The sequence below is a fragment of the Sander lucioperca genome, chromosome 23, assembly GCF_008315115.2.
Source record: "Sander lucioperca isolate FBNREF2018 chromosome 23, SLUC_FBN_1.2, whole genome shotgun sequence".
NCBI lineage: Eukaryota > Metazoa > Chordata > Actinopteri > Perciformes > Percidae > Sander > Sander lucioperca.
Genome location: NC_050195.1, coordinates 8,994,072 through 9,022,025, shown reverse-complemented (window position 1 = coordinate 9,022,025; position 27,954 = coordinate 8,994,072). Strand labels below are relative to the sequence as shown.

Sequence of the window (27,954 nt, the reverse complement as noted above, 5' to 3'; positions counted from 1 at the left end):
ATGAGCCTGCTATTTGCCGCTGTCCTGTTATTGTCCTGCTGCTGCATATACAACGCCACAGGAACACAAGGTGGGTCAATACTTTTCTCATTGAGGATACAATAAAAGTAAACTGTCTCATTATTCTTCCCACTCAGAAATTCTCATTTAGATTGTAGCCTGGATCCCTCCAGTTGTTTGCCACTTCAAATTTGCACTTGTCATCTCCTCGGGCCGAGTGGCTCTGTTTTTTAAGTGCAGTGTAGATTCAGACATGATGAGAGCTGGGTCTAGCATTCACTTCTGTGAGGCATTTCAGCAGAGTGGTTGATTCAAATGATGAGTTAAAGGAATAGCGGACTTTACCTTTTTTTTCACATTAAAGGAATAGTTTGACATTTTTGGGGAAATATGCTTATTTGCTTTCTTGTCGACTGTCACATGAGAAGATTCCCTTTCTAAAAGCTACAGCCAGTAGTTGGTTATCTTAGCCAAAGGTAACAAGGTGTCTACCAGCACCTCTAAAGCTCACTAACATGCATATCTTGTTTGTTTAACCCTTGTGTGGTGTTCATAATTTTGTTACACAGCCAATGTTCCCGGGTCTGGTGGACCCACCACATTATTAGGCTTTTAAATCAATACAGCCATAACAATTTATGTAAAAATACTTAAAAGATGTTTACTTTAGCTCAGTTACCAATGATATATACATCATTTATGGTTCATGTTTGCCATTTACCCCTGTGAGATCACATTTATGATCATATGATTGTTTTTTGTGAGAAAACAAGGAAATTCAATTATAAAAATACGTAAAAAAATAGAAACAAGATTTTTTATCATTATTGGTGCTTATTTCTTCGAACTTAATCAGTGAAAAGTGCTTGAAATGTAACCATTTTGTAACTTTGTGTGGGAATAGCAGGTGCAGAAAGACAACATTCCCGACACACACAGAGACGCAGACACACATACAGACGCACAGACACACATATAGATGCACAGATACACACAGAGACGCACAGACACACATACAGATGCACAGACACACATACAGACACACAGAGACGCACAGACACACATACAGACGCACAGACACACATATAGACGCACAGACACACACAGAGACGCACAGACACAGATACAGACACACAGACACACAGACACACACAGAGACGCACAGACACAGATACAGACACACAGACACACACAGAGACGCACAGACACATAGACACAGACACAGACCCAGTTAGGAGGAGGACACAGTTAAGTTTCATAGCACCTACAATTATTACACAATTATTACACTCGGGTCCAGTAGACCCGAACACCTCATATGTAGAAGTTATGTGTAATTTTTCTTTTAGCAAACATTGAAAACGGGTCCCACAGACCCGAACACCGTTCAAGGGTCAATCCATAAAAAAAGTGTTTAAAAAGAAAGAAGACAATTTCCGATTTTACAGGAGGTTAAGATTATTTCTTGCCAGGGAGCATGGATGTATCAAAAGAACTGAATACAGCAATCATGGCATTCCCCCGTTCATTCCTGTAAGAGTTGTTCAGTGGCACATGCTTCATGTGCCACTGAACTCATGGAATCAAAACAGTGTCTAAATATACCCGGATCATCGGCACTTTATTCTTATTTAACCTTTATTTAACCAGGTAGGCCGTTGAGAACAGGTTCTCATTTGTAACGGTGACCTGGCCAAGAAAAGCATAAGCATGCAGGACAACATCCAGTTTCACATTCAATACAATACAGGAATACAGAATACAAAAGGCTACATAAAGTGCAGATTAATTAGGCATTACAAAGTCGGTGCAAAGTGAGGTATAAGTAAGACAAGGATATGCGAAAGTGATATGGTAATAACACAATATACATGAATAGACACTGCTGAGATGTAGTGAAGAGCCAAATAAAACAAAACAAAAACAGTTAGTGCAAATTATGATCTAGTTAGTGGTGTTCAGTCAGTTCTAACTCAATATATATGAATAGGCAGTCTATGTAAATGCTGAAATGTAGTGAAGAGTCGATATACAGTTAGTGCAAATTGTGGTCTGGTTAGTGATATAGGTCAGTAATAACACAGTTAACCGGAATAGACAGTCTATGTATATGTTGAATGTAGTGAAAGTCAATATACAGTTAGTGCAAATAGTGGACTAGGTAGTGATGTAGATCAGAAATCAGTCCCTCCAGAAAAACGCGATTATGCGATCACATAATTCAATGCATAATCAGCCAAAGTCTGCATATTTATGCGGGGGCCGCATTTTTTCAAATATGCCGCACTTTCACCGCATAAATTGCCGATTTCCGCGCGAAAAATATGCGAGGCTTGCATGATTTCATAATCCCCGCATTTTCGTTGCAAAAATGTCACATATATCTTAGCAGAAAGTTGAAAAATGTTGCGTTTACTTCACACAAGAGCAGCCATTTTCCCCTGTTGCCATGGGAACGTTATGAAATGACGTAATTACGCGACGTGAACATCATCGAAAAGCTGCAAACCCCGCGATGAAGCTATGATGAAACCGTAGTTTTTGCAAGTTCACGCAATTTCATTGCATAAAATTGCATAAATATCCCGCATATTCCATCACATTTTTTAAGAAAACGTGCCGCATAATCAAGGATTTTTGCCCGCAACAATCACAAAAAAATTCTTTCTTTCTGGAAGGACTGAGAAATAACACGATATGCATGAATAGACAGTCTATATAAATGCTGAGATGTAGTGAAGAGTCAATATACAGTTGGTGCAAAGTGTGGTATAGATGATGATGTAGATCAGTAATATCACAGTATGCACTGCTTCTACAATGTCCGTCCCATAGAGCAGGTGCGCTTAGAGACCTCCGCTGGCCAAGCTAGCTGCTTCCGATTTAATGCTCCGCTATCGTGAATGGGGATGAAATGATTTAATCGTGTGGCTCTTCTAGACTTTTCCTAATGTTATCGGACTGAATGGATCAAATTCTAATAGTGAAACGAGTCATTTCGCAGGGGTTGTGACGCTCCAAAAAATGTATCCACTAATTTACAGACATTTCTTTTGCCATGTAAGTCTATTTTTGGGGCAAGAGCGCATCACGTGACAGGCCGGGAGTTGTAATTCCACTGTTTGGCTGCTATGTTCAGTTTGCCTCAAAGCCCGGCGCACTTCCTGGGGGCGTGCCAGGTAGCACATTTGCATTTCCTATGATGGCGAATACATGACCCGCCCTACTCTGCGTCTAATCTGGCTAGAACTCGTCGCCTTCGTAGGTTGGATTGGTTAGGTTTAGGCATGACGGGTGTGATCGATTAGGGTTAGGGTAAGAAAACAAGGGTAAGCCAATCAGAAGCACAGTAAGGCAGAGTAGGGCAGGCCATGCCTTTGCCATCCTATTCTTTGCCAGGAAGCAGTAACTTCCTGAAGTCTTAACTGGTTGCCTGGCAACCTTAGGTTAAAGACAAGACTCAAGGAAGTCACTGCTCCTGGCCAAGAAATAGTCTGGCACATAATGTATTCTGGCAAGACTCTAAGCCCACGCCTACTTACTTATCACAAGTCTGAGTAAAATTAGGAATTTCCATTAGATTCTGATGATTCTAAATCACTGTGTGATAGACTGGAAGAATCTCCATGGGTCGTATGTCCTTAAAATCTGTGTCCACTGCATGGGAGTTAGGGGGTATAAATGTGTATAGATGTCCAATGTGGCTGGTAAGCCTTCAGGCTGTCAGCAGTAGAATTCACATCACAAGCTGCCTTCAAATGGAATTTTTGAGGTTGTATTTCTGACATGGAAATTCAAGTACAAGAAACACATGGTTTTCAAGTGGTAAATTGCGAGGAGACTGTTGCTGGGCAACTGACAACAAAAATGGACATTGATGAATAATAGTTTTGTGGGGGGCAGGATTTTGCATTTCAATCACATAAACAAAACATGAGAGGAAAAAATTATCCAAACTAAAGTAACTTCCCTTTGCCCCCAAAGTCAACCCTTACATACCAAAATAAAACTTCACCAGCACAAATATGATATGGTACATTTATGCTGTGGGGGAGGTTTCCAAAGTGGTTTCCAGACCATTCAGATCACGAATGCCAAAGTCAGGGGGTCAGGGCGCTGTGGAGAGCGTCTGGCAGCCGGGCCACACTGTGCTCAGTGTGCTGAGCAGGTCAGTGGCCTCGGAAACACTCTTCTTCTTTGAAGGGATCACCGTTAACCCTTGTGTTGTCTTCGGGTCAAATTTGACCTGTTTTCAAAATTTCTATATCAGAAATATGGGTCTCTTTTAAACTACCTAATTTTAGTTACCCAAAAATAACATGGATGATCCAATACAACGCGCTACGCAAGTACAACATAAGATCGGATCTCTACTTTCATTGAATTTTGGGTTTTTGTTCAATTTTTTAGCATTTGAAAAAGAAATTAAAATGTTTTGAAACAGTATCCTCACTGAACTTTGGCATATATCCTTCTGTGATTATCCTTCCTTTAATATTAGGCTACATTATTCATAATTTCAGCTTTTTTAACTCAAGGATTAGGTATAATTTCCTATTAATGACGTTTATTGACCATGAATTCCAAAAATAAGTGTAAAACTAGTAATAAGTTGGCGTTAGTGGTGTTTATATGGTAGTGAAAAGAAGTGTACGGCACAAAAAAAGGGAAAAACATTGAAAAAAGCGTGTCATAAAAAAGGGACAAAAACGTAATTTTCAGTTTTGACCCGGGAGGATGACAAGTGCATGGTCCAATGGAAGACAACACAAGGGTTAACACACACCCTTTGTACTGTTTGGGACGATGAAGAAGCTCCTTTGTCAGAATGATTCTTTATGGGACGAACAATGAATTCTTCGTGAATTCATTATTTGTTCAAAGGCCCAAACTGTAATTTATTTAACCATATAAATGACATTACGGTTACATTACAATTTGACAGATGTAAGTATTTTGAGTTTGGAAAGTTAGTTTTTCTTTCCTATAATTGACTAAGTGGTTTTTCATAGGCTTTCTTCTACTATGACAAGAATTAAACTTGTGATGAAAGTTGCAATGTTTTAAAATGTGAAAATCTAGTTATCAAACGTAGAAAAACACATGTTCCTGCTGTGCTATAGCAAATCATGTTAAATACCCTATGTTGAAATGATTTATATTATATTTGACACATCTTCTGTTGTTAGTTACATGTTGTGGTGACTAGTCATATTAGCTTTCTGCATTTGTCTCATTAATACTATAATAGCAGATGTATGTGTCATTTTTAATTAGGTTTATTTGCATGTTGAAAGATCGATGATGCAGAAACATGCACACAGGCTGCTATTCATTATCACATTCACATCTTCGCAATAGTCAGTGATATTTCTTAATGCAAATTAATGTTTTGTCCTATAGCTAAATATATGTAGCGCCGTTTAGTCTAAGCTGTCATAGTATCATTTTTTCTTTGGGTGTGTGTGTTTATAAAAAGGGGTTGAACTCAAACTAAACCTGTGTCAAGAATTTTCTAAAAGTAGGCCAGCACCATAGACCATGTAAAAAACCATATATAAAACCATGTATAAACCATGTTTAAAAGGCCAGCACATATGGGAGCGCTGTGACACAGGCACAGAGGCGCTGCAGAGGAGGGGCTGTCCTTTTGATCGCCTGGAAGACCCCTAGAGGTTTCACTGTCCTTCTTAAGGACCAAAAGATCACCTTCCACCTCAAAGAACAAAGCAAAGATGACAAAAAAAAAAAATAAATAAACGGGTCAAGCAATTCCAGCCTCACACTGTCCTGCTGCACTTCAGGCCAGGTGTCTTACCATCAGTGATGGTATGAGATATTATTTATTTAAAATGTTATCAAGTAGATATGTTCCATACTCAGATGTCCTTCTCGTCAAGCTGACAGAGGTCTGGTGAAACTCAAGCACAAACAAGTCACTCAGAGAAGTGGTTGGAAAACAACAGTCAACTATAAAGAAGATGGAGATCTTTCAGGAATGTCCGAACATATCTGCTATCGTGATACATGGAATATTTCAAAAATGATTTGATGTGGCATTTTTCCAGATCGATTTTTTTAATTTGATTCAGACCTCTTTAATTGGAATGTAAAACAAATGTTAACAGATGGAGAAGAATGTAGCTTTTGATTTCAATCTTACCTGTAAAAAAAGTGATATTATGTGAGGTCATAGCAAGAAATACTGAGGACAGAAATCCACCCAGCAACCCCATCAATGAATCTAACTACCACAAAAGAAATTCTTAAATATATATATATATATATATATATATATATATATATATATATATATATATATATATATATATATATATATATATATATATATATATATTCACATTTTATATATTCATGAATTGTTAAATTGAATATTGTACACCTTGTACCTATCTACATGATGGTCTGAATGCTTTAAAGCCTTCTCCATAGAATAAAGAAAACATATCAACTGTAAGAATACAAACTACACAAAAGTCAGAATCAGATTCTGAGAGTCAGAGCTGATCTCACGTGACATCAGAATGGGTCTGTCTCAGTGGTGTAGTCTACGTGATATGCAGGTGTATGCAGTATACTCACTAAGAAATCTCCAGGATTTCCATATACCCACTTAAAAATGTGCAATGATACGCAACAACATATTTTTGTGACATAACTTTCACTTCAGATATTTGTATTCACAAATACGGGGTTGAGTAATGCGACAGCAAACTAAACTAACACTGCAGAACATGTACAGAGACTTTTCTCATCTTTCATCAACCCGCTCCTCACTGAGCGCAGTGCGTAGTGTGTACCGCCTACACTAACGCCAGTATCCTCCCTTCACCACACATTTAAAGTGCCCATATTATGAAAAAATCACTTTTTCTGGGATTTGGGGTGTTCTTTTGTGTCTCTGGTGCTTCCACACACATACAAACTTTGAAAAAAATCCATCCATTCTGTTTAGAGTGAGATACTGTTTCTGAATGTGTCCTGCCTTCAGTCTCTGGGTGAGCTGTTCCAAATCGGCACGGCTTGTGACGTCACAAGCCGAAACGAGCAGGCTAACCGCAACCATTAGCTCGTAGCGTTAGCATGCTAACGCTAATGCTAACGCTAGCATGCTAACGCTAGCATGCTACCTCGTTCTCAATAGCAAAGCACTGCTACAACACACACAAGTTCACCATAATCTACAAAAGAACTACTTACATGTGCGCCCTCATTTAGAAGTCTCCCAGCTAATCCTGCCTTGTAACTGACTTAAGTTGTAGAAACAGCCTTTCTTTTACTGTCTATGGAGCTAGCTAGCTGACATGATCTACATCTGAGCTACTGGGCATGTGCAGTGCAATCAAAGATAGTACAGAAGAAGAAGAAGAAAAGAGGTCTCACTCTGTAGCTAAAACAGAGACCAGGTGAAAAGGGGATCTGCAGCAGTGAGAGAGAGCACTGCAGTACAACACAAATATGGTGTTTTTTTTAAATTAAACCATGTAAACCTATTCTGGTACAACCTTAAAATACAATATGAACCTGAAAATGAGCATAATATGGCTGCTTAAAGACAAATAAAAGTAGCCTATTTTATTTTTTCCTCGTTGCTTTAGGGTCAACTTTTGTGATCCAGTCCCTGATGTGAAACCCCCCTTACTGATTTATATTCCATTATATTTTTGATATATTTTGAATGAGGACACCCAGACCCCACACTTTGATATGACCCCCCCCCGCCCCAGAGGTCCATTCTGAGCCAGGAAAAAAAAAATGTGGTACAGTATACCCACTACAATACATTCGACTACATCACTGGTCTGCCTCAATGTCCATTTCCTTCTCGTCTGAAATATAGGCTAACATCATTTTTCTTAACTATTTATACCTCCATATACTCCTTTTATATGGTGTACCTTTGTGTCACATTCCCACAGTTACACACCTGGGAGCTGCCCAGTACAATCATAATCGTACTACTGGCCACTGAGCAGCGCCGCAACGAGCGATTGGGGATTAAGTGCTTTGCTCAAGGACAACTGGTAGCTTTTAAGAGAATGGAGAGCATTATTCACTTTTCTTTCCTTCAGTCCCAAAATCACTTCTTAAAACTTTGCGCCACTACTTACTCCCCCCCTCCATTTATTCCCAGCCCAAAAGGCTTTGTCGCCTTTGTGGATAAGACAGTGATGCCGTATATCAGCACTGCGAGGGGCATGCTTAGGAACCCTAAGAGGACTGAGCCCTGGCTCTGCGCCCCTGCTGCCACCACGTCTTAAGCCTCGCCGCCAACGGAAGCGTATTCGCAGAGCTGGTAGAGGGGCAGCGGATCTCTGCTAACCTGGATTTATCAGGGTGGTGGGGGGGGGGTACTGGATGTCTTGATGCAGGCCGCTGTGTGTGAGGTAATGTGAGGTAGCCCAGCAGGGAACATGACTGCAATACAGAGATTGTTGTTTTCGTTTTGGGTGGGCGTTATGTGGAGGAAGTGGAAAGACTGCAGACAATAGATGAGAGGGGTATTTCAGAATACTAAGCTTCCTTTGGGAAACTGCACCAACTCAGTGTTGGGTGTATTCTAAAGTCATTATGAGTTTTCAAACATGAAAATTGGACTTCAATAATTTCATAATGACAGGTTTAAGATTTCAGCCCTAAAGAGCGTGAATGCATAACTCATCCGCAGTCATTTGATTACATGGAAAAGCAGAAAGGTATTTATTTGCCAATAGCCTTTCAAAAACACTTATTACAGTCACAGTGTTCTCACAACTGCCAATTGGCTGTTCATTGACTTTGATGTTTTTCACTTGCAGGAGCAGATCTGATCTGGAGGAATGTGGATGAACTGCTAAAGCTTTTTACAGATGCTGGCTTCCACTTTGCCAGAGACGGCAAACTGGGCGGCATCGTACTTCCTAACGATGGAAAATGTCACTTACATAAAAATGTGTACACATAGATGACATTTACAGGTTGGTATTTTTATTTGGCAAGGTTTTTAATGCCAATAATACAATAATACCATTTGGTTTCAATGTCAGGCATCAGTGTAGTTTCAATACTGACAAACCTGACAATAGTTCACTGTTGATCGATTGTGTCGACTGTATTTTGCCATCTGGGCTGCCAGGCGCCAAACAGACAAACAACATTAGGGAGTAGCTTAAAAAACAACTTGAACATCTAGCAGCTAAAGATCAAGATCTTTTTTTCTCAGGAGTAGAGACTAAACAACAGCTAAAAGGAGAGTCAATATCAGACTTTGATTCATTTGGTGGACAAAAAACAGGATTTTTGTGGAATAATAATGTAGCTCAGGGCTGTTTGTTTCACGTTCTTCTCCTTTGTGGGGAAAAAAAAGATTGATGCAGCTTTGTGATATCTCATGCTTACATTCACAAAGACCAAAGCTTTAGCTCAGTCGAACAAGCCATCACAGCGGTGTGTGTGTGTGTGTGTGTGTGTGTGTGTGTGTGTTTACTCTGCATCCATCGGGTAGCTGTGGTCCTGAGGAGCGTAAAATGTTTATCCTATGGACCAGATATTGCAGTGTGTGCTGAATTGATTCACGTCAGCAATCCCAGCAGCGAATTAGAGGTCCGGGTTTCTGCAGGCAGAAGTCAAAGACAGTGATTTAAAGGTCAGAATCAACAGCACAGATCCCTGAGTAAAGAAGATGCCGACAGGCACACCCTGATGGGAAACAGCTGGAGTGTTTGTGGAATAACCCAAACCAAAGCTTTCATCTCTTAATCTAACTGCATTTCTGTGTTGATGGTGGGGGGTGATTGAACATGTATGTGTAACCCTCCTACTCAATTCCACTTTTTTTGGGGATTTACCATGTGCATGGGGAATGAATTGGTGAGAGGTTACTAGAATTTAAAGTTAGGATGTATCCACAGCAACTAAAACTTCGGGCATGCGACTCTGCTAAAGTGTAGCAAGGCCTGGTTAGCTTAAATATGGCTATACTGTGTTTGTTTGTTTGTTTTCACTGTGAGCATAAAACTCCCATGCACATATACTTAACCACTATAACCCTTATTTGCAAAAATAAAAAAAAATAAAATCACATTTCAATCGCACACACTTAAATATCAGACCACAAAGATTGAATGCTATACTCAAAATGTATTTATATTTATTTCCAGAACCAGGTGAGTTAACCTTTCAAAATGTCCTCATTGTCCAAATAAAATGACTGGACAATACCCCGGGGTTTTTTCTACTATGTCTCAGTTTTGTGGTACCACAACGTTGGCGCGCTTGTTGGAGCTCAGTGGAAATCTTTCCAGAGAATATTGTCTGTACTCACGGTTCCTTGGTAACAGAAAGATTATAGTGACCATCTATCCGAACCCTTCTGTCCAGTGGTGAGATACACAATGAGGAAACCCGTCCTGAAACTCCGTCCGTCCCCAAACACAGACACCTCCGACCTGCAGCGCGAATCCTGAGCACATCTATTGCAACAACATGGGTGGCAGCATTCAGAAACTCGGTGGCAAAGTGGGTTTCTGAATATGTAGTAGCAGTTCGCACATGGCTATGGCGTTAGCTCCACTTCAGTGAAATCTCCGTGGTCGATTTAACCTGCTCCAAGACAAAGCTCACTCTCCCGTTTAACAGGGTTACACACTAACAAAAAAACAAGAAAAAAAAAATCCCCCCGGCTCTTAACTTTGATGACCAGTAATGTAATCAATCGTACATAACTTACAACTAGCTCGTAGCTATCTCTACGTCTCTTTTCTCGTCACTTTCTTTTTCCGTCTCCCTTTTTTTAGTCCCGCCCCCTAAAAAAATTCCGGTAGGTTGCCAAACTGCGCTCTGGATGGCACTGATTGGGTAATAAACAAAACTGACACCTGGCCACCCAATACAAAATAAAATGACAGAAGGTTCAAAGGTTACTCACAACAGAGGATATTTCAACACCTCACAATTATATAACTCGATAACAAATATGAATTAATATTAAATATTAATAACAAAAAAGGTATTACACAACAGGAACAATTGAACTGGCCCATATTTCAGGATATACTGTATTTCTGGTAACAGGACACAAAATAAAAAATATATAAATTTAGCAGGGTGCTACATATGTGTGCCTATCTGCTTGTGAGTGCACTGTATGTCTTTGTCCCTGTGTGTTAAACATCCATATAGCTCTTTCTTTAGGTGCATGAGGGTGTTATGTGTCTTGACCTCATTGGCATCTGACAGGTGGAGTGAATATTGAAACATTATTAATCTATTTTTGTCTGAATAAATGGCCACCCAAGGCTGAAAATGGATGCGTTCGATGCGGGTGCCGCTCATCTCTGAATGGTACTTATTTATCTATTTGGAGGAAATGGAAAGTCTGTCAGGAAGAGTGAATGAAATGAGCAATAGCAAGAGTTGTTAGATGGGAGGGAAAGGGGGAGGACAGGCGTAGAGGGAAGAGGGAGAGCATGCTTAACTACCGATTCCACATTTATATATATTCTTGCCTTGAGTGTTATGCATTACATTTTGCATCTGCTCCGACTCTCCTCTATCAGAATTATCCTTTGATGGCTCACATCGCTGAAACATCGGGACAGAATAATATCCAGATCGTCTTCGGTGTCTAAAGAAGTCACACACTTGTATGAGGTACAGCAGAGACTATCTCTAGTCATTCATTATTCATCCATTTTTTTTTTCACAAGTTCATACTTTACTAGTGCTATGAGGAGTTGCTTTAAGAATATTATACTATAACAACTATACTATAATGTACTAGTCCAGTGGAAGTAAAGCCGCCATTACGGTGGTGGCACCACAGTTGTAAACTCATGCAATTGCGCCGTAAGAATTTCACCTTTTCACCACTTTTATGGACTTTTTCGCCAAGAAATATGCAAAATTCACAAGCCTCCTCTCCAAAGAATCTACTGAATTTCCCTTCATCCAAAGCTCCATCTGAACCATACTCTTTGCATAGGTTTCCATGATGTAAAGCAATGTATATCAAGTCTGATATATAATATTAATATATATTAATATATAATAGCATAACCCTCTATACCAAAGACAGCGCATTTCAAGCAGCGCCAATGGTATAAAACGGTCCACACTTCCTTGAAAAGTTATATTTAAATAATTTATTAATATGTTCTTTTGCTAACGTTAGATATTTACACAGCTAAAAGACATATTTAGCATCACGGAGATTAGTTTTGTTACGGCGTTCACAAACGTTAGCTGATGCTGTGTTGCCAGATCTCGAAAGACTTTGGTCCTGAGACAGAAACAGGTCTCAAACAAAGTTAATTTTCTCCTGATGTTTCCGTCTAAAAAAATGCCACTTTAGTGTCAGAATGTTCTGGAATATATGTGTGGCTTGTGAAAAATGGTGACTATGGGGTGAAAGAATCGCGCATAATCTGTATTCACGTTCACTTCTCCCATTGGAATCAATCTACTCAGGACCTGCCACTAGTCTCCTAAAGAGGCGTGGCCGTGGAGCCCACGTGACACAGATACAGGAAACTACTCTGAGTTGGGGCATCTCGGTTCTAAACCGTCTCTGATAATAGGCCTCACATCATGTTACATAAAAGGTTAAAGGGATAATCTCGAAGATTTTCATTTACATAAATGTCTGTTACTATGTCACTATCTAACGCCAAATTAAGTAACACAATGGTGATTGAGCATTTGGCCCACTGATGAAAGCCCTTCCATTTGCAGTATTACGAACTGGGTGTCTGTGCGACATTCCCAGGAAAAATCACAAGCGGCGATAGTGGAGAGGGTAGATGGAGCTAATGCAACGCTCACTCTTCAACTCACTTGTGTGCGAAGCGGTCTCTGCTAGCAATGCGGGTAAACGGTTACTTCTATGGTAGAACAAACAAAGAATAGAGCGAAGACAAAAATAAATGAAAGTGTGAGATCCAAAAACACACCTGCAATTATCGTTGATCGCCAAAGGGAAAGAAACGGAGATCTTCGAGATTGTGACTTGGTGATAGTCTGCATTTTTGTTACTTTCAAATCAGTCTATATCCATGACGTTCCACTTCCGGAAATTCCGCCAGATGACACTCTTTGCAGCCGGATGTCCGTCACCTTCTGCTTTCTTTGTGTTGCCATTCTAAACTCCGGTGGATTTCTGAGGACTATGGTTAACTGCTCCTCAGATCTCTGCAGGGTAAATCCAGACAGCTAGCTAGACTATCTGTCCAATCTGAGTTTTCAGTTGCACAACTAAAACATCCTTTGAACGTACACATGTTCCACCAAAACAAGTTCCTTCCAGAGACTATTTTGCAGCGGCACGGTGGCTCTGGCCGGCGTTTGGCACCGCCCATGACGATTGTGATTGGTTTAAAGAAATGCCAATAAACCAGAGCAGGTTTTTCTCCCATCCCGGAATGCTGTGTGGACTAGCCAGACCCTCCTCCGCAGCGCTGTGGAGGAAGGTCTGGCAAAGCGAGACTACTTTCAAATAAATATCATGATAACACCAAAACTAACAATGCGTTGGTACTTTTAATTTTTAGAATTGTCTTCAGCTGTGGATTTGGTGCTGTAAGGATGGTGTATGCAGGATCGACTCCAAAACAAACTATTGTACCCAAGTGCATTGTAATGAAGAAAAATCTCCCGCAGTGCAACAGTGTGTCTCAATGTTTTTAATAGTTTTTGGACAACAATGGAGCTCTATGGCACACAGGAATAAGCTATATCATGCTTTAACAAAAATATGTGTTCAGATCAATACAGTGTTTGTTTTTGGTCTTTTATGGGATTTGTTAACATTTAGAGAAATATAGAATATCAACAGACTTATTCTTTGACATTCACATGTATCCAGTGGAGGTTACTCAAAAGTGCTAACATTTCCCAGAGTACCATCCATATATCCATCAGAGGGGGGGATTTCCGACCATCAATTCCAGCATCCATGCTTTGCCACCACGTTCAGTTTGTCTATGCCACTGTGACGAAAAGGTTGCTAGAAAGAGAAGGCTAGCACATAAATCAGTTGGCAGACTGTCAATAAGCACATATTCATTCATCTGTGTTGAGGATTTTGTTGTTTTGCTGTAGGGCCTAAGAAGCATCTTCCCAAAATGTGCCATCGGAACGCTTTCTAACAACTCCCACAACATCCTGCAGATAAGTCAGGCAAAAACTCCCTTCCCTACAAAGGTCATTAGCCCCATGCATGCAGCATGCTGACACCTGCTCAAGTTTAAGAGGTTAGCCGCCCTATTGACTGCATGCCCTGATCTCTGAGGTTGCTATGGAGAACAGCAAGTTGCCGTCGGGATATCACATCTCCTACATACATCACACTGTAAGGACCATAAGACGAGGCACAGCGAGCAGGGGAGGAAGCGCTCCAACATCTCCTTCAGTGACGAGGTGTGTAGTCATGGGGTTGGCTCTGTGTGTGGTAAGTGCTGCTGTTAGCATGTGGCCATTCACAGTTGAGGCGGCAGTAATGTTTATTATGATTACCTCATTAGTGGAGTATTATAATTGTGCTTAACCCTCCTGTTGTCTTCGGGTCAAATTTGACCCATTTAAAAAAAAATTCTATGTCAGAAATTTGGGTTTCTTTCAACCAAATTGCCAAAAGTTAACATGGATGGTTCCATTTAACGCTCTTCTCAAGTAAAATGAAGGATCAGTACACTACTTTCATTGAATTTGGGGTGTTTTATTCAATTCTATAGCATATTTCTGCTTTTTAAACTCAAAAAGTAGGTTTAGTGCCCATGAATTCCAAGAATAAGTATAAAACTTGTTGTATGAGTTGGTAGTAGTAGGAAAAAAGCGGCAAACGTAAAAGTGACAAAAATATTGAAAAAAAAAAAAACAACAACTTAAAAGAAAAAAAAGAAAAGAAAAAGAATGCAACAATAAGCGGAAAAAAAACTTCAACAAAAAGTGCCGGAAGCCTAGGGGAAAATAATGTTGAAAAAAGTGTAAAAATGTCTTTAGCCGGGAGAACAACACAAGGGTTAAGGAATTCATACCTACCCCTCTAAGTGAGCTTTAATGTAAACATTACATCACCTCTGTGCATGACTGCTTCACAAAGACCACCTCATGTTATTATTAAACTTCAAGGCTACGGTTAAGAGGCTGAGGTCCTGCTGATCCCCATATGTATTAGTGCTCATGTCAAAAGGACATGGTCGCTTTCAGTCCTTCATGTAGCCATAGCAATGGCACTCTGGAGTGTGGCACATGCAGGTAGGTGAAGTAGCTTGATGGCATACATTTTTACCAACAAGCTTAATTGCATGTTATTCAGGAAGGATGGCAACAGACATTTGTTTCTGCGTTACAGGTGTAAAGAAGGGAGATTTGGAACATTGTGCGAATGCGATCAAGCAGAATCGGGCGAGGCGGCTGACTCAAACCTTTGCTGTGATTATGTCTCATTTTGAAATAAAACTTTTATCAGGTTTTTCTATCCCATGACACGGCAGGTGTGTCTGCAGGGTGCATGTCTCCCAGCATTCAGTGGCTGAGCACGAGTGCCCTCTCAGCTTGGAGTCTTGTCTGACTCAGGATAAAAAGATTTGTTCAGGCAGAGGGGACTGCCGCTGTGACACTTGCATTAGCCATGACAACCACTTCCAAGGCCCAACTTGTGAGCTTTGCCCTTCTTACCCCAGCATCTTCGCCTTGCATAGGTACCATGACTTTTTGTAGTTTTGGCAAATTAAGAATCCAGTTGAGTATGGACGTTTTTAGTATGTACCTAATATTTAATGACAAAAAGATACAAGAGAATTCTGTCTGCTTCCTTGCTAAATTATGTTTCAGTTGTGGTTACATTGTGTTTCTTTTCAACAAAGAATGCATATTGTGCATATTGTGCAGGGCCTTCTCAATGGGCTTCAATCTAAAGGAGTGAAACTACCTGAACCTCACTCTGGTCGGTCAGGCTCGTGTCTTAGCAACAGTGCCCCCCTCTCCAGGTATTTTTGTGTGTATGGAAGTGGACACAGATGGCAGCAGGATACAATTCCTGCTGAGGACTGGACAAAAATAAGATTCTCCATTTTCATGTAGCTCTTGAACAAGATAGGCAAACCAGTTTCTGATTATTTTTTTTTATTTATTTTTTTACTGCACCAATACATCCATAACAAATCACTGGAACAATTCAATACATTTTGTCAGTTAAAGCAGCTCTAGGTTTTTTCTTAATGTAAACATTGACCTTGTATATGTCATAATAATGAATAACAAAGTGCTTCAACAGAGAAACCATTTAGATGAAACCCCTTAAAGGTTTCATTATGCTCATTTTCAGGTTCATACTTGTATTTTGGGTTTTTAGTAGAACATGTTTACATGGTTTAATGTTTAAACACACATTATTTTCTCATATGCCTGAATATACCTGTATTCACCCTCTGTCTGAAACACTCAATTTTAGCGCCTGCTTTTTTAAGCCTTCCTCCTGAAAAATCCCAGTCTGCTCTGATTGGTAGGCGTCTCAGGGTCTTCTGCACCTGTGCTTTCCACTCTCTGCACTGTCATTGCAACCGGGGAAAGGCTGTAACGGCACTGTAGCTGCACTTTCCCACGGACATACAGCGCCTCTGCAAAATAGCTTTGGGAGGGAACTTGTTTTGGTGGAACATGTGTACGTTCAAAGGTTGTTTTAGTTGTGCAACAGAACACTCAGATTGGACAGATAGTCTAGCTAGCTGTCTGGATTTACCCTGCAGAGATCTGAGGAGCAGTTAACCATAGTCCTCAGAAATCAACCGGAGTTTAAAATTCCAACACAAAGAAAGCGGAAGTTAAAGGACATCCAGCTGAAATGAAAGACACCTGAACAATCCCAGAAGTAGAAAGTCATAGATATAAAGTACCATGGCGTTTACCTCTCCCTGAACATCTCCAAGACCAAGAGGGTCATTTTAGACTACAGGAAAGGGCGTGGCACTCACCCTCCAGTCAACATCAACACCACAGCGGTGGAGATAGTTGACACATTTAAATACCCAGAGGTAAATATCCACATGGTACTGACATGGGCCAACCACACTGTCATTAAAAAGTCCCAACAATGTCTGTACGTCCTCAGGCGCCTAACGAAATTTGGGCTGAGGCCCTAAATCTTCAGGGACTTCTACCAGGGCACTATAGAGAGCCTCCTGACAGGCTGTTTCATCACCTGGTATGGCAGCTGCACCAGCGTGGACAGGAAGGCGCTGGGGAGGGTGCAGGTGCGCCTTGAATGTTTTTATTGCTTCTGATATTTTGTTATTATATTTAATTATATCATACTGTATGTCATGTCTTTTTAAATGTATTGTTTTCCTTCATTGCCTCTTAGATTTGTTATTTACTTATTTTATTATATTGTAATACGTCTCTTACATTTTCTATCTCTGTTTTTCTTTAAAGATAACCTCCCAGCATAAGGTTTTCACACGTTTGTACATGTATAGCCAGTGTGACAATAAACATCTTGAATCTTGAATGTATATAGTATAGTTGTGACATCACAACCATAACAAAGTCCTGGCGGTTTTAAAGGAACCATTTCTGAATACGGGCTGTGTGTGTGTGTCGGTGGATTGGGTTTTTGTAATAATTTTTACAACATCCATAAAGCACCTTTAGCTTTATAATAAAAAATAATCACTCACTTTTTACAACATGGGACCTTTAAATGTACTCTTTTTGCTCATGGTGTCAGATATGGTTACTTCTACACCCACACAAATCGAGCGCAAAGTGCAAGTCTGTTGAAAGAATAAAGTGACCATTATTTTATCTTTTTGCCTGTCTCATCCGTTTTTGGACTGACTGGTTTGGCAGTCGTTAGTGTATCATGTGCAGTGCAAAGGGACGTCTATTTTAATCCACTATCCAAAAAGTCACTTAATGCTGCTTGCGCTGGCCAACGTTAGATTTAACCAGCGTTCATTTAACCTGAAATAACTTTTTGGAATGAATACCGACAGTCTGTTTCTAAAATAGAGCTACGGCTTCCCCTGTCTCTCAAGAATGCCCATCAGCTCAGAACGTGATGCTAATCACTGCAGTGCTATCAGCCTCGGTTGTGGTGCTGGGTGTGGCTTTGTTGCTGCTATGGAAACTACTCACCAGCATCCATGACCGGAGGGAGTTTGCCCACTTCCAGAGAGAGCTGGAACATAGATGCTGGAACAGGGTGAGCCGTGCCCAAACAATCCCTTCTATCAGTGCCTGTCAGTCAGAGGCTGTACAATAAATGAAGGAATTTGTCTTGGTGACATTGCTGCAGGGACATTTTAACGAACTCTGTAGAAAAAGAGGCTACTGGTTAAACGTAGTATGAGGAAACAATAAGAGCCAAGGAAAGGCATGACACTTGTAAAAAAAAATGACAGCATATACATATTCTTTAAAAAAAATCAAATATTCTATGTGTACATTGTGTATTGAAAAAATAAAATCAAGTTTGATCACGAACACCTTTAATTTATCAGTAGTAATGTGACACAAAATGAATGTCTGTGAATGAACTGTCAATTCCAAAAAATAAAGAACGGCAATAGTAGCCATGGAAACAGATATATTGTTCAATCAGGACCCCTGTTGTGATGCATAATGAAACAACATCTTTTGTCCTAACTGTCAGCAGTCGGTCCAACTTGTTTGGTGGAGGGGGGAGGCGGGAAAACGGATGTTGATGTCTGACACACTCCTTTGATCTCAATATGCAACCCCAGACTGCCAGTCTCTGACCCTTCCCTTCATGTCCTGCACACACACACACACACACACACACACACACACACACACACACACACACACACACACACACACACACACACACACATTCAAACAGCTACCCCCACATAAACTGCTTGTTGCACAAGGTTAGTTGTCTGTGGGATGCATGCAAAGTTAATGTCCTCACATTATTATATAATATTCACATTAAATCCACAAAAGCTAAATACATATAGTGTAATATTTTGTAAGGCATGTGCAAAATCTACCCTATATGCTGACAGTTGGCTCAGCTGTGTAACTTGGGTCTCAGAAGGCAAAGCAATAGTGAGGTGAGCATTATGCACTGAATCCCAGTGACAGTTCTTTACATGGGTCTCCACTGCCCTCTAGATGAGAGGAGACAAAACTGTCATCCTGCTAGAAATGATGAAGCAACTTCACATTCATCTACAGTTCAACATAGTCAAGAGAAGATGCTATTTTGGATACCAACGTGCAACCCAGACTCTTGGTGCTTTTGTATTCCAACAGATGCCTGGAAATCAAACAGAACACTGCAGGCTTGATATGGCGTACTGTACAACGTTAAAAGAGCTGCTAGTCTACATGCCAGCCACTTTGCCAGTGCACTGGGCTGAATCGTGTAAGCGCAGAGAAACTATGTGATGTTAAAATCTAAATGGATATTATGTTTTTTTCCACTGCCTACAGATGGCCGGTGATGACCTTGCTGGGAGAGTTGAGCAGAGCAATATTAATCATATATGCCTCCTCCACTCCCAGAGTTCCTAGGAAGGCGTGCATGCAGCTTTAACAGCCAGTGGGAGGTGGTGGTGGAGCATCAGAGAAAATGACTCCATGTGCTTTCATTATGCAGCATTCTCTTTCATCTGTGTCTGATCATAACAAATGTGGGGTGCAAATACCACAGCTTCAGAGCAGGCAGCAGTGGCAGCCCTGCCCTGTGACAAGACTCATGTGACGGGGCAGAGATGGGGATGGGGGGGGGGGTTGAGGGAGGTGACCAGCCCTCTCCATGGAGACAGTTACATAACAAATTTTGCTCGTTGGAAAAAAAAAACTGTAGCTGTTGCATTTCATCACTTGTTGGTCTGTAAGTGGCTTCAATAAATTAGTAACATTTTGTCAATGGCTGCCTTTTTGGTGTCTGTGTATTTAAATGTAGGCTATTTTTTTCTGTGTAGGCTTTGCTCTTCTACTCACTGCATCATTTGAAACAAGAACGTTATTACATTATAAGTATTTTGGCATTATGATTTTGTTTTTATTATTATTATTATTATTATTATTTGTCACTGTGCCTCATGTGAAAGTCTGTTTGCCTCCCTAAGTACATTGTTAGAAAGGCAGAATATTGCACATTTTTCTCCCTACATTTTTTTGACCAAAATGTAGGAATATTTGTGTCGGTCGCAGACATGTAACCATGGAGTTCACCGGACTTAAACTTTTGGCTCTGTTTGTATCGTTAGAAAGGACACAACATGCCCTACAATTTGATTTAAAATAAATGTATGAGAATTAAAACTGTGGATGATACAGCAAAGTAAAAATAAATTAGCATCTGCTGCTCCTCACTCAGTCAGTTGGATCCCCAACTCTGAGTCTGTACATTCTATCCAAAACACACTAATGTAAACATGTCAGATAAACATGTCACTTTTTTTTTAAAAAAGAGCCTCAAATAAGGTTGAATATTTCAAAAAGTATTAATGTGATTTGAAAGTTGAATACTACCCTAACATTTTAAAGTTTGAATAGAGTTTCTCGAAAACTCTGAATAACCAAACACAAACTCCTCCTACTATCATGGAGACTCTTTACTGTAGGCCGTGTTGTCATCTTTTTTCAGGACATGTCAAACAGCAGATTTACTGTTAGCCAGTGTTATTCGGATGTGCACCAAGAAGCACACTGTCCAAATTTCTTGCGGAATTTTCTAGTTATTATTATTATTATTATTATTATTATTATTAGTATTAGTGGGCGGGGGGGGGCATCAGTGAGCTCATCCTCCCCGAGCTCTCCACAGGTGATTGGTGGCATTCACCCTCCAATCACAATTCTCCTGCAAAGTGGCTTGGTGGTCAGTTTGGATCTTTTTATGTTTGTCGAAGAAACCTTAGCGAACTATACAAGTTTTATCGTGAGCGACAGGACAACACTTTCTCTACCGTAGCTTCTGATTCAAGCGACCTCTTACAGTGACTTAACCGCACTTTCAAATAGAACATTACAAATCGTTTTCCTCTGAGGCGTCCTGAGGGGAGCTAACCAGCGTTAGCATTGGGCTAGCATGACAACCAAAAGAAGAACTGCCATCACCCTCATCATCATTCTCCCCTGTGGCTTTGCTAGCAGCAGGTAAGTTGCAACTCCGACTCAAGCTAGTTTGTCTCGTGTTGTCTTTGTGGGAATCGAAAATGACGCATTTCAATTGCGGTCAAGTTAGTTGCGAGTTCAAATTAAACTGTTGGCAAACTGTTAACGTTAGCTGGCTGGTAAATGGCGCAGGGTCAGGGTAACTGGGCTAAGCTAGCTTTAGCAGGCTGTCAGCTAGCCTCGGTGTCGCTGTTCCTTGTGCACACAGCTGTTTCTGATTTTTGGGCTCGACCCGAATTACAAACCCTTACAACCTGCTTTGTAATCGGCTTCGTAGCGGTGCATGGTTGTCGTCCACATTTGCTAAGACGATTTCTGACTCTTTTTCTATCGTGTCCTATTTTTTTACGTTACCTCTCTACTCTGCCATATGGCTTTGCACTAATGTGCCCTCTGTGATGTTTTAGCAACACAACTTGTTCTACATGATTTAAAGACAGTCACTTCCCGTAATACAACATGTGGACTGGAGAATGCGTGCGTGTGTTGTAGATCAAATTTGTTAAATTATGCTTCATATTTTCCTGCCAAGTGATCCCACATATTTTGGTTTATGATTGTAATCGTTGCCCAATAGAGAAAGAATGTGACAATAACTGCTGAGACATGGTGCATCTCTGTGGCAAAATAATCATTAATGTATTTAAACATATGCGACTCTGTTGACGATGTGTTAGTATGAGTCTTTCATCAGAATCAACTTTAATTGCCAAGTAAGTGTGAAGACATACAGGGGTAAACCTAAACATTTGACTACTACACTGTGTAGGCCTACAGATACGTTTGTATAAAAAGTGTCACACACATTCATTCATACTCACATGTAAACAAATGCAAAGGCAATGCAAATGGTGCTGGAATAAATAATTAATAATATAACAGGGTGCTGGTATATCTGAGGTAGGTGGATATGACATTATAGCTATACAGTATATACTATATTTGTATTTATTATTATGTTATGTTATATTCTTGCGTTTCTGTTTCACAGGTCTCCATTATGGTCTACAGCTGTGATCCTAATGCTCCCAAATGGATGATGATGATGATGATTATAATGTCAGCCTCCCACTTCTATATCATTCACTCGTGCCCACAGGAATTCTCACCCACCCCTACAGGTTATTTGCATTTCTTATCTTTGTCGTTCTGTTTTGATATGACCATAACATAATGTATTGTTTACATATCATGCACCCCTGTATATCGCAATGTAGAGATCAGGTAGCTAAAATCAGGGCTGTGTTAAAAATTCCTGCAGAGCACATTTCTTATTTCTAAGTATTCCATTTGCAGAGAATTGGCATTTGCACAATTCATCTGGTGTTAAGCATTTGTGTTGCAGTGTGAAACTTGACCTACATATGTGTTGTGATGATGAATGTATCTGTTGAGTTTATGTCCGTCTAGACATAAGCGCTTGAGCGGTCTTACATCCTATGCACAAAACATTGTACGGAGACAGAGTGCATCACGTCATACTCTGAAAGTCACGCCCACCAGAGGGGAAGACAACTCTCCGCTCTCCATTGACTTTATTGCATGAAGGTGCCTCCTCGTCAATTTCGTCTGCTAGCAAACAACATAAATAATGCCTAAAAGCTGCTGTGTGGTGATATTCACTACCAACAGGGTAAATAACCCATGACTTAAAGTGCTCATATTATGCTCATTTTCAGGTTCATAATTGTATTTAGAGGTTATATCAGAATAGGTTTACATGGTTTAATTTTCAAAAAACACCATATTTGTGTTGTACTGCACATTGCTGCAGCTCCTCTTTTCACCCTGTGTGTTGAGCTCTCTGATTTAGCTACAGAGTGAGGAATCACACTTCTGTTCCATCTTTGTTGGGAGTCACACATGCGCAGTACCTAGGTAAGGACTACTAGCCAGTCAGAAGCAGAGTATGAGGGCGTGCCACGCTAGCAGCTAGGCAAGCGTTATAACGTGTGTTACAAAGTGACGCGCGTTTGTCACGGAAGTAAAGTCTGGACTACAATAGAGCTGTTTGGAGCAGTTTGTGAACAGTGTTTTCTGTTGGAGATGGTAAGTCTCTTTGGGGTGGACTTTGGGCTTTTTCACTTTGTAAACCTATAACGTGCACAAAAAAAGATATATAACACAATAAAGGAAAGGGAAAAAGCCATATATGAGCACTTTAAGTTTTTATAAGCTGCTGACCTGAAAAGCTTTTATGAAGAGAAAAGTGGATACAGACATGAGGAATCAGCATCGAGAAAGGGAAAACTGTGGGATCCTGACACTAAGCTAACGTTATGTCCGACGTTACGTTTGGAGCAAGCATTTTGTTACCAAGTCAAATATCCAAATGTTAGTTTTAGGCTAGTCTCGCTTTGCCAGACCTTCCTTCACAGCGCTGCGGAGGAGGGTCTGGCGAGTCCACACTAGAGGGTGACAATTTTTCTGGACTGTCCCGCGGTATGGGAGTCAATTTCACTGTTGGTAACGTGATAGGGACGGAATAGAGCATAGAAATCGGCGGGAGCGGGACGGAGAAATGTGTGTTTTGAGTGTGAGAAGATCTCCGTTAGGAATTGCGTAACAAAATGGCCTAGGCCTGCAGTTAATGCATGTATAGTGTAGCCTAAATTTCAAGGCAACCTCAGTGATTTGACCGCAATTAACCAAACGCACACACGCAAAATCAACTGGCTAGTTATCCTCCAGACAGCGACGGACAACGTCTCTTTTTCTTTCTCTCTTTTCCGCCGGGTGGCACACGAGCCTGCTTGCGGTGTGAAGCGCGTGTCCGCGGCAGAGTCCACAAGTCCAAGTCTGATAACTTTAGACAACATAGGGAACGAAACAGGAGCGGGACGGTATTCGGGAGTCTTTCTCTCGGAATTTTGCAGGACAGGATTTTTTTGGGGGGGGCAGTCACGTGATCGGGATATGACGGGAGTATTTTCGTGGGCTCGGGATGGGATGGGAGCGACAATTGATTCCCGTGTCACCCTCTAGTCCATGCAGCATTCCGGGATGGCAGAAAAACGTGCTGTAGTTTATTGGCGTTTCTTTTAACCAATCGTCTTGGGCGGCACTAAGGCGCCATGCAGAGCCATGGCGCCTCTGCAAAATAGCCTCGGGAAGGAACTTGTTTTGGTGGAACGTGTGTACGTTCAAAAGTTGTTTTAGTCGTGCAAAACAGAAAACTCAGATTGGACAGATAGTCTAGCTAGCTGTCTGGATTTACCCTGCAGAGATCTGAGGAGCAGTTAACCATAGTCCTCAGAAATCCAAAAGAGTTTAAAATGCCAACCCAAAAGGAAACCCAAGGCAACGGATGTCCGGCCTAACCCCGGAAGTGGAAGTCAAGAATATAGACTACAGGGTTCAACACTAAGGTTTTTTTTTTTTTCACTTGTCCGGTCAAGCAAGTAAAAAAGATTCTACTTGCCCAAAGTCAATTTTTACTGGCTTCTATGTAATTTTTTTTTTTCTTGAGGAAAAACATTGGAAAAAAAGTGTGGAAAAAAACGTTAAAAGAAAAAACATTACAAAAAACTGTCAAACTTCGGGAAAAAAGACAAGCGTCAAAAATGTACACAAAAATGAAAAGCATCAAAATTGTAAAAAATGCCAAAAAAACCCGTCATAAGCATCAAGCGCCAATGCTTATGAAAACGTTAAGTTATGGTTTCTCTACATTGTTGGTAGTGGTCTTTGTTAACATTGTATAATGTGCTGTTGGATTGCTTTTTATTTTGCAATTCTGTCTGCCATCGGACATGATTGCAGTGTGCTAGCTAGCAGAGCTAACGTTAGCACGCTAACGTTAGCTCTGCTAGCTAACATCGGCAGTCAAATAAACCTCAATGTCTTTTTGATAATCTACACGTTTTTCTTGCGGTAGCCTTTCTACAATAAGCCGTGCTAAAAGTTACTATAATCCATTCAAGGAGTTGATAAGCAGACAGATTAGCTAGCTAGTTCAGAAGTTGTCTACGTCCACTTTATAAACGGCTAACCATAACGTTACGTCCCTGCTGAAGCGTCCGCTACTTTAGCGATGTTTAACGTTGAGCTACATAACGTTGGAGGTCGAGGGGTGTGGCGATGACATCATCAATACGCATGTATGCGGCTTCGCTGTCCAAGCGAAACCAAAAGGGAGCCGTTGTAGAATTTTTTTTCACCCTGGGACCAGGTTTCAAAAAAGTGCGTTTTCAGTTCGTTTGGACGATCGGCCCAAACGATGCTAAACATGTGCGTTTGCATCAAAAAACATCTCCGTGTGGATGGCCCCTAAGAATGCAGGGATTATACTTTGAAACCTCTATAATGAGGCCTGCTCTTGTCCTGTAAAGAGGACGTTTGTCTTGAGTGAGTTTTTTAGAGTTTCCATTTTGATTATTCTTACTGAATATACTTAAAAATTTTGCCTATTAATTAGGCTTTACACTTTAACATCCAAAGCAAAAGACGCTTTGAACTGCAATATTGAAGTAACAGTTATTCACTTATGTGTGTTACCTCTGTGTCTTTGGGCTTGGGTTGAGTACCATATGCAGAGCAACCTAAGTATCAGCTGTGTATTCCTTCTTCATGCAAGCCACTTTTTACATCACATTTCAATCATATTATACCTGGTGCTTCAGCAGCCATTAGCCTTAATATAGAAAATGCACGAGACATACATTTGTTGACTTAGAATGTGCTTTGATCATTTGAACCAGACACATTGCCTTCAGCATTTCAGAAATGAAGCTTTGGAGGTTGGTGCCTCCTGTGATCGGTGTGAGATAACCGAGAGTTGTTTGATTTAAATAAACATTGCGGTCTGTGGTGAAAATAAAATTCCACATTGTTGAAAGTGGTCAGTTGAGAAAGGCAACAGGTGATCAAATGCAAACAACATTGCAGTACATCGGTAATGTGCAGAAGGACCTATCAAGATGAGCAGTTTGCCAACCCTTGAAGCTTTTGGGCAGTGCCAGCAGGAGACTGCACTGGTTTCCACATCTGACAGTTAGGAACAAAAAGATGAAGCTACACTGGGATGAAGCAACACTTGACAGTTTAAATAACCAATGTTGCCTGTCTGAGTGTATCTTGATTATTGTTGCTTGACGAGGCGTGAATCCATGGATCTATCCTGCCCTTGTTGTGGTCATAACCATAATGTCATATAAGGACCATTAGAAACAATTGCAACACCATAGCGTACTATTTTTTTTATTGTTTATGGCCAGGCACATTGTCAAAACTTAACAAAAGAGCATCAGTAATTTTATGGAAAGAGTGCTTGCCTGTGTTGTGTATGACTGTTAATTAACTTACAGAATAAGTCAATTTCAGTATTATACACCTGGCTGTATTTGTATAGCTTTTTCCCCATCTCACCAATTTATAATTTCATAAATTTAACTGTAAGCATGGCATATTTTCGGTTTGCAAATATAACTTTACATTCCTCCTTCTAAACTAACATTACATAGCTCTACTAAATTTATTAAAGTATTTACTGCTCAGCTGATGCAGTTGCATGTATATTATGCGTGAACACAATCTTTGTATTTATGTGCAAATAAAAATAAAATCAAAAGTAAATTGATTGTAACGACGACAGTACAGTTTGGGCGATGGGAATGTTTGCCCACTTTTCTAGCTTTGTCTGACCCTGTTTGTCTTGTGCACTAACAAAATAATCGAGCAGACCTGTTTACTTGTAATAACAGTGTAGAATGAGTGCCACAGGGTGGCGCTATTTGCAAAACAATTGAATCTAACAGGCAGAACATGTGTCCTATTTTTGGTTGCGCATTAATTTTAACACACGACATAAGTTTGACATTTTGTGTCCTTGTAAGGTTAAAACAGAATCTCATATAACCTGTGGTGATTGTGTTTTACCTAGAAATATGATTTATTTTATTGCTGTAGTGCGACAGGCAGGTGTGCAGTGTTTTTGATTGCTACAGATTTTCTTTTTTTTTTTTTTTTTTCTTTTTAAATACACTGATAATAAATATGTTTTCGTACGTCAGCACCAGCACGGCGTATCACAGGATGAGAACATCCCGAGCCTGGGAAGTTCACATCCCTTCATCAGCATCCAGCATCTTGCCCCCACCGTCGGTACACCCCCTCCTTCCCCCGTACCCCCAAGGGTCTCGCGAGCGCGCACGCGTGCGAAACTGCGTGGGAATGGCTGTTTGTGTGATCGAGGGGGTTGGGCCGCTTGGAGTGAGCGGAGAGCTGCATGAGTTTGTAATGTCCGCCATGTTGGCCATGGCGTATTGAACCGGGGAGGAACAGCGGAGGCTACGAAAAAAGAGACCGACAGAGAGCGACCGAGACCCGGGCCTGCCCGGCTCTGACCGCGCTGCTACGGACCCAAGCCTGCCCTCAATCGACCGACTGACTCCTAGAGACCGTCACAGATTTATCCATGAGAACTCGAGGCAGACCTGCTGTTATTCCTAGCAGATCGAATAGATTTGTGCTGCATCTTTTAATATAAAAATGAGTAAATTGTCGTTTCGGGCACGGGCGCTGGATGCTAGTAAGCCTCTACCCGTCTTCCGCTGCGAGGATTTGCCTGACCTGCACGAATATGCCTCAATCAACCGGGCAGTGCCGCAGATGCCGACTGGGATGGAAAAAGAGGAGGAATCGGTATGTTTTTTTTTTTTTATTGCTGCCCTACTGGTGTTGGATCGCTTTGGCCGTGTTTTCATATCGAGGGTCGCCACTATGTTGCCTGCGCAAGCTTGTGCAAAATGGCCGCCATATCTGCTCTTTCGTGCACACGACGGATCTCGATGAATACTGAAT

General features: G+C 40.8%; 1 protein-coding gene and 1 pseudogene across 2 annotated transcripts in view; both read left to right on the top strand.

Annotated features, from left to right (window-relative positions):
• Window positions 1–27,420, top strand: LOC116040006 (annotated as a pseudogene).
• Window positions 20,829–27,954, top strand: part of LOC116039987 (enhancer of polycomb homolog 1-like) — a 38,792-nt gene continuing 31,666 nt past the window's right edge. Inside the window, exons 1-2 of one of the 2 annotated variants that reach the window (XM_035998209.1) lie at window positions 20,829–21,135; window positions 22,145–22,274. Coding sequence is in view for 1 of the 2 variants with exons in the window: in XM_031285180.2 (XP_031141040.2) it covers window positions 27,643–27,795 (153 nt within the window). In the remaining variant the exon portion in view is untranslated. Of the gene's footprint in view, window positions 21,136–22,144; window positions 22,275–27,267; window positions 27,796–27,954 lie in introns of those variants that run through there. The other variant, XM_031285180.2, reaches the window with a different exon arrangement.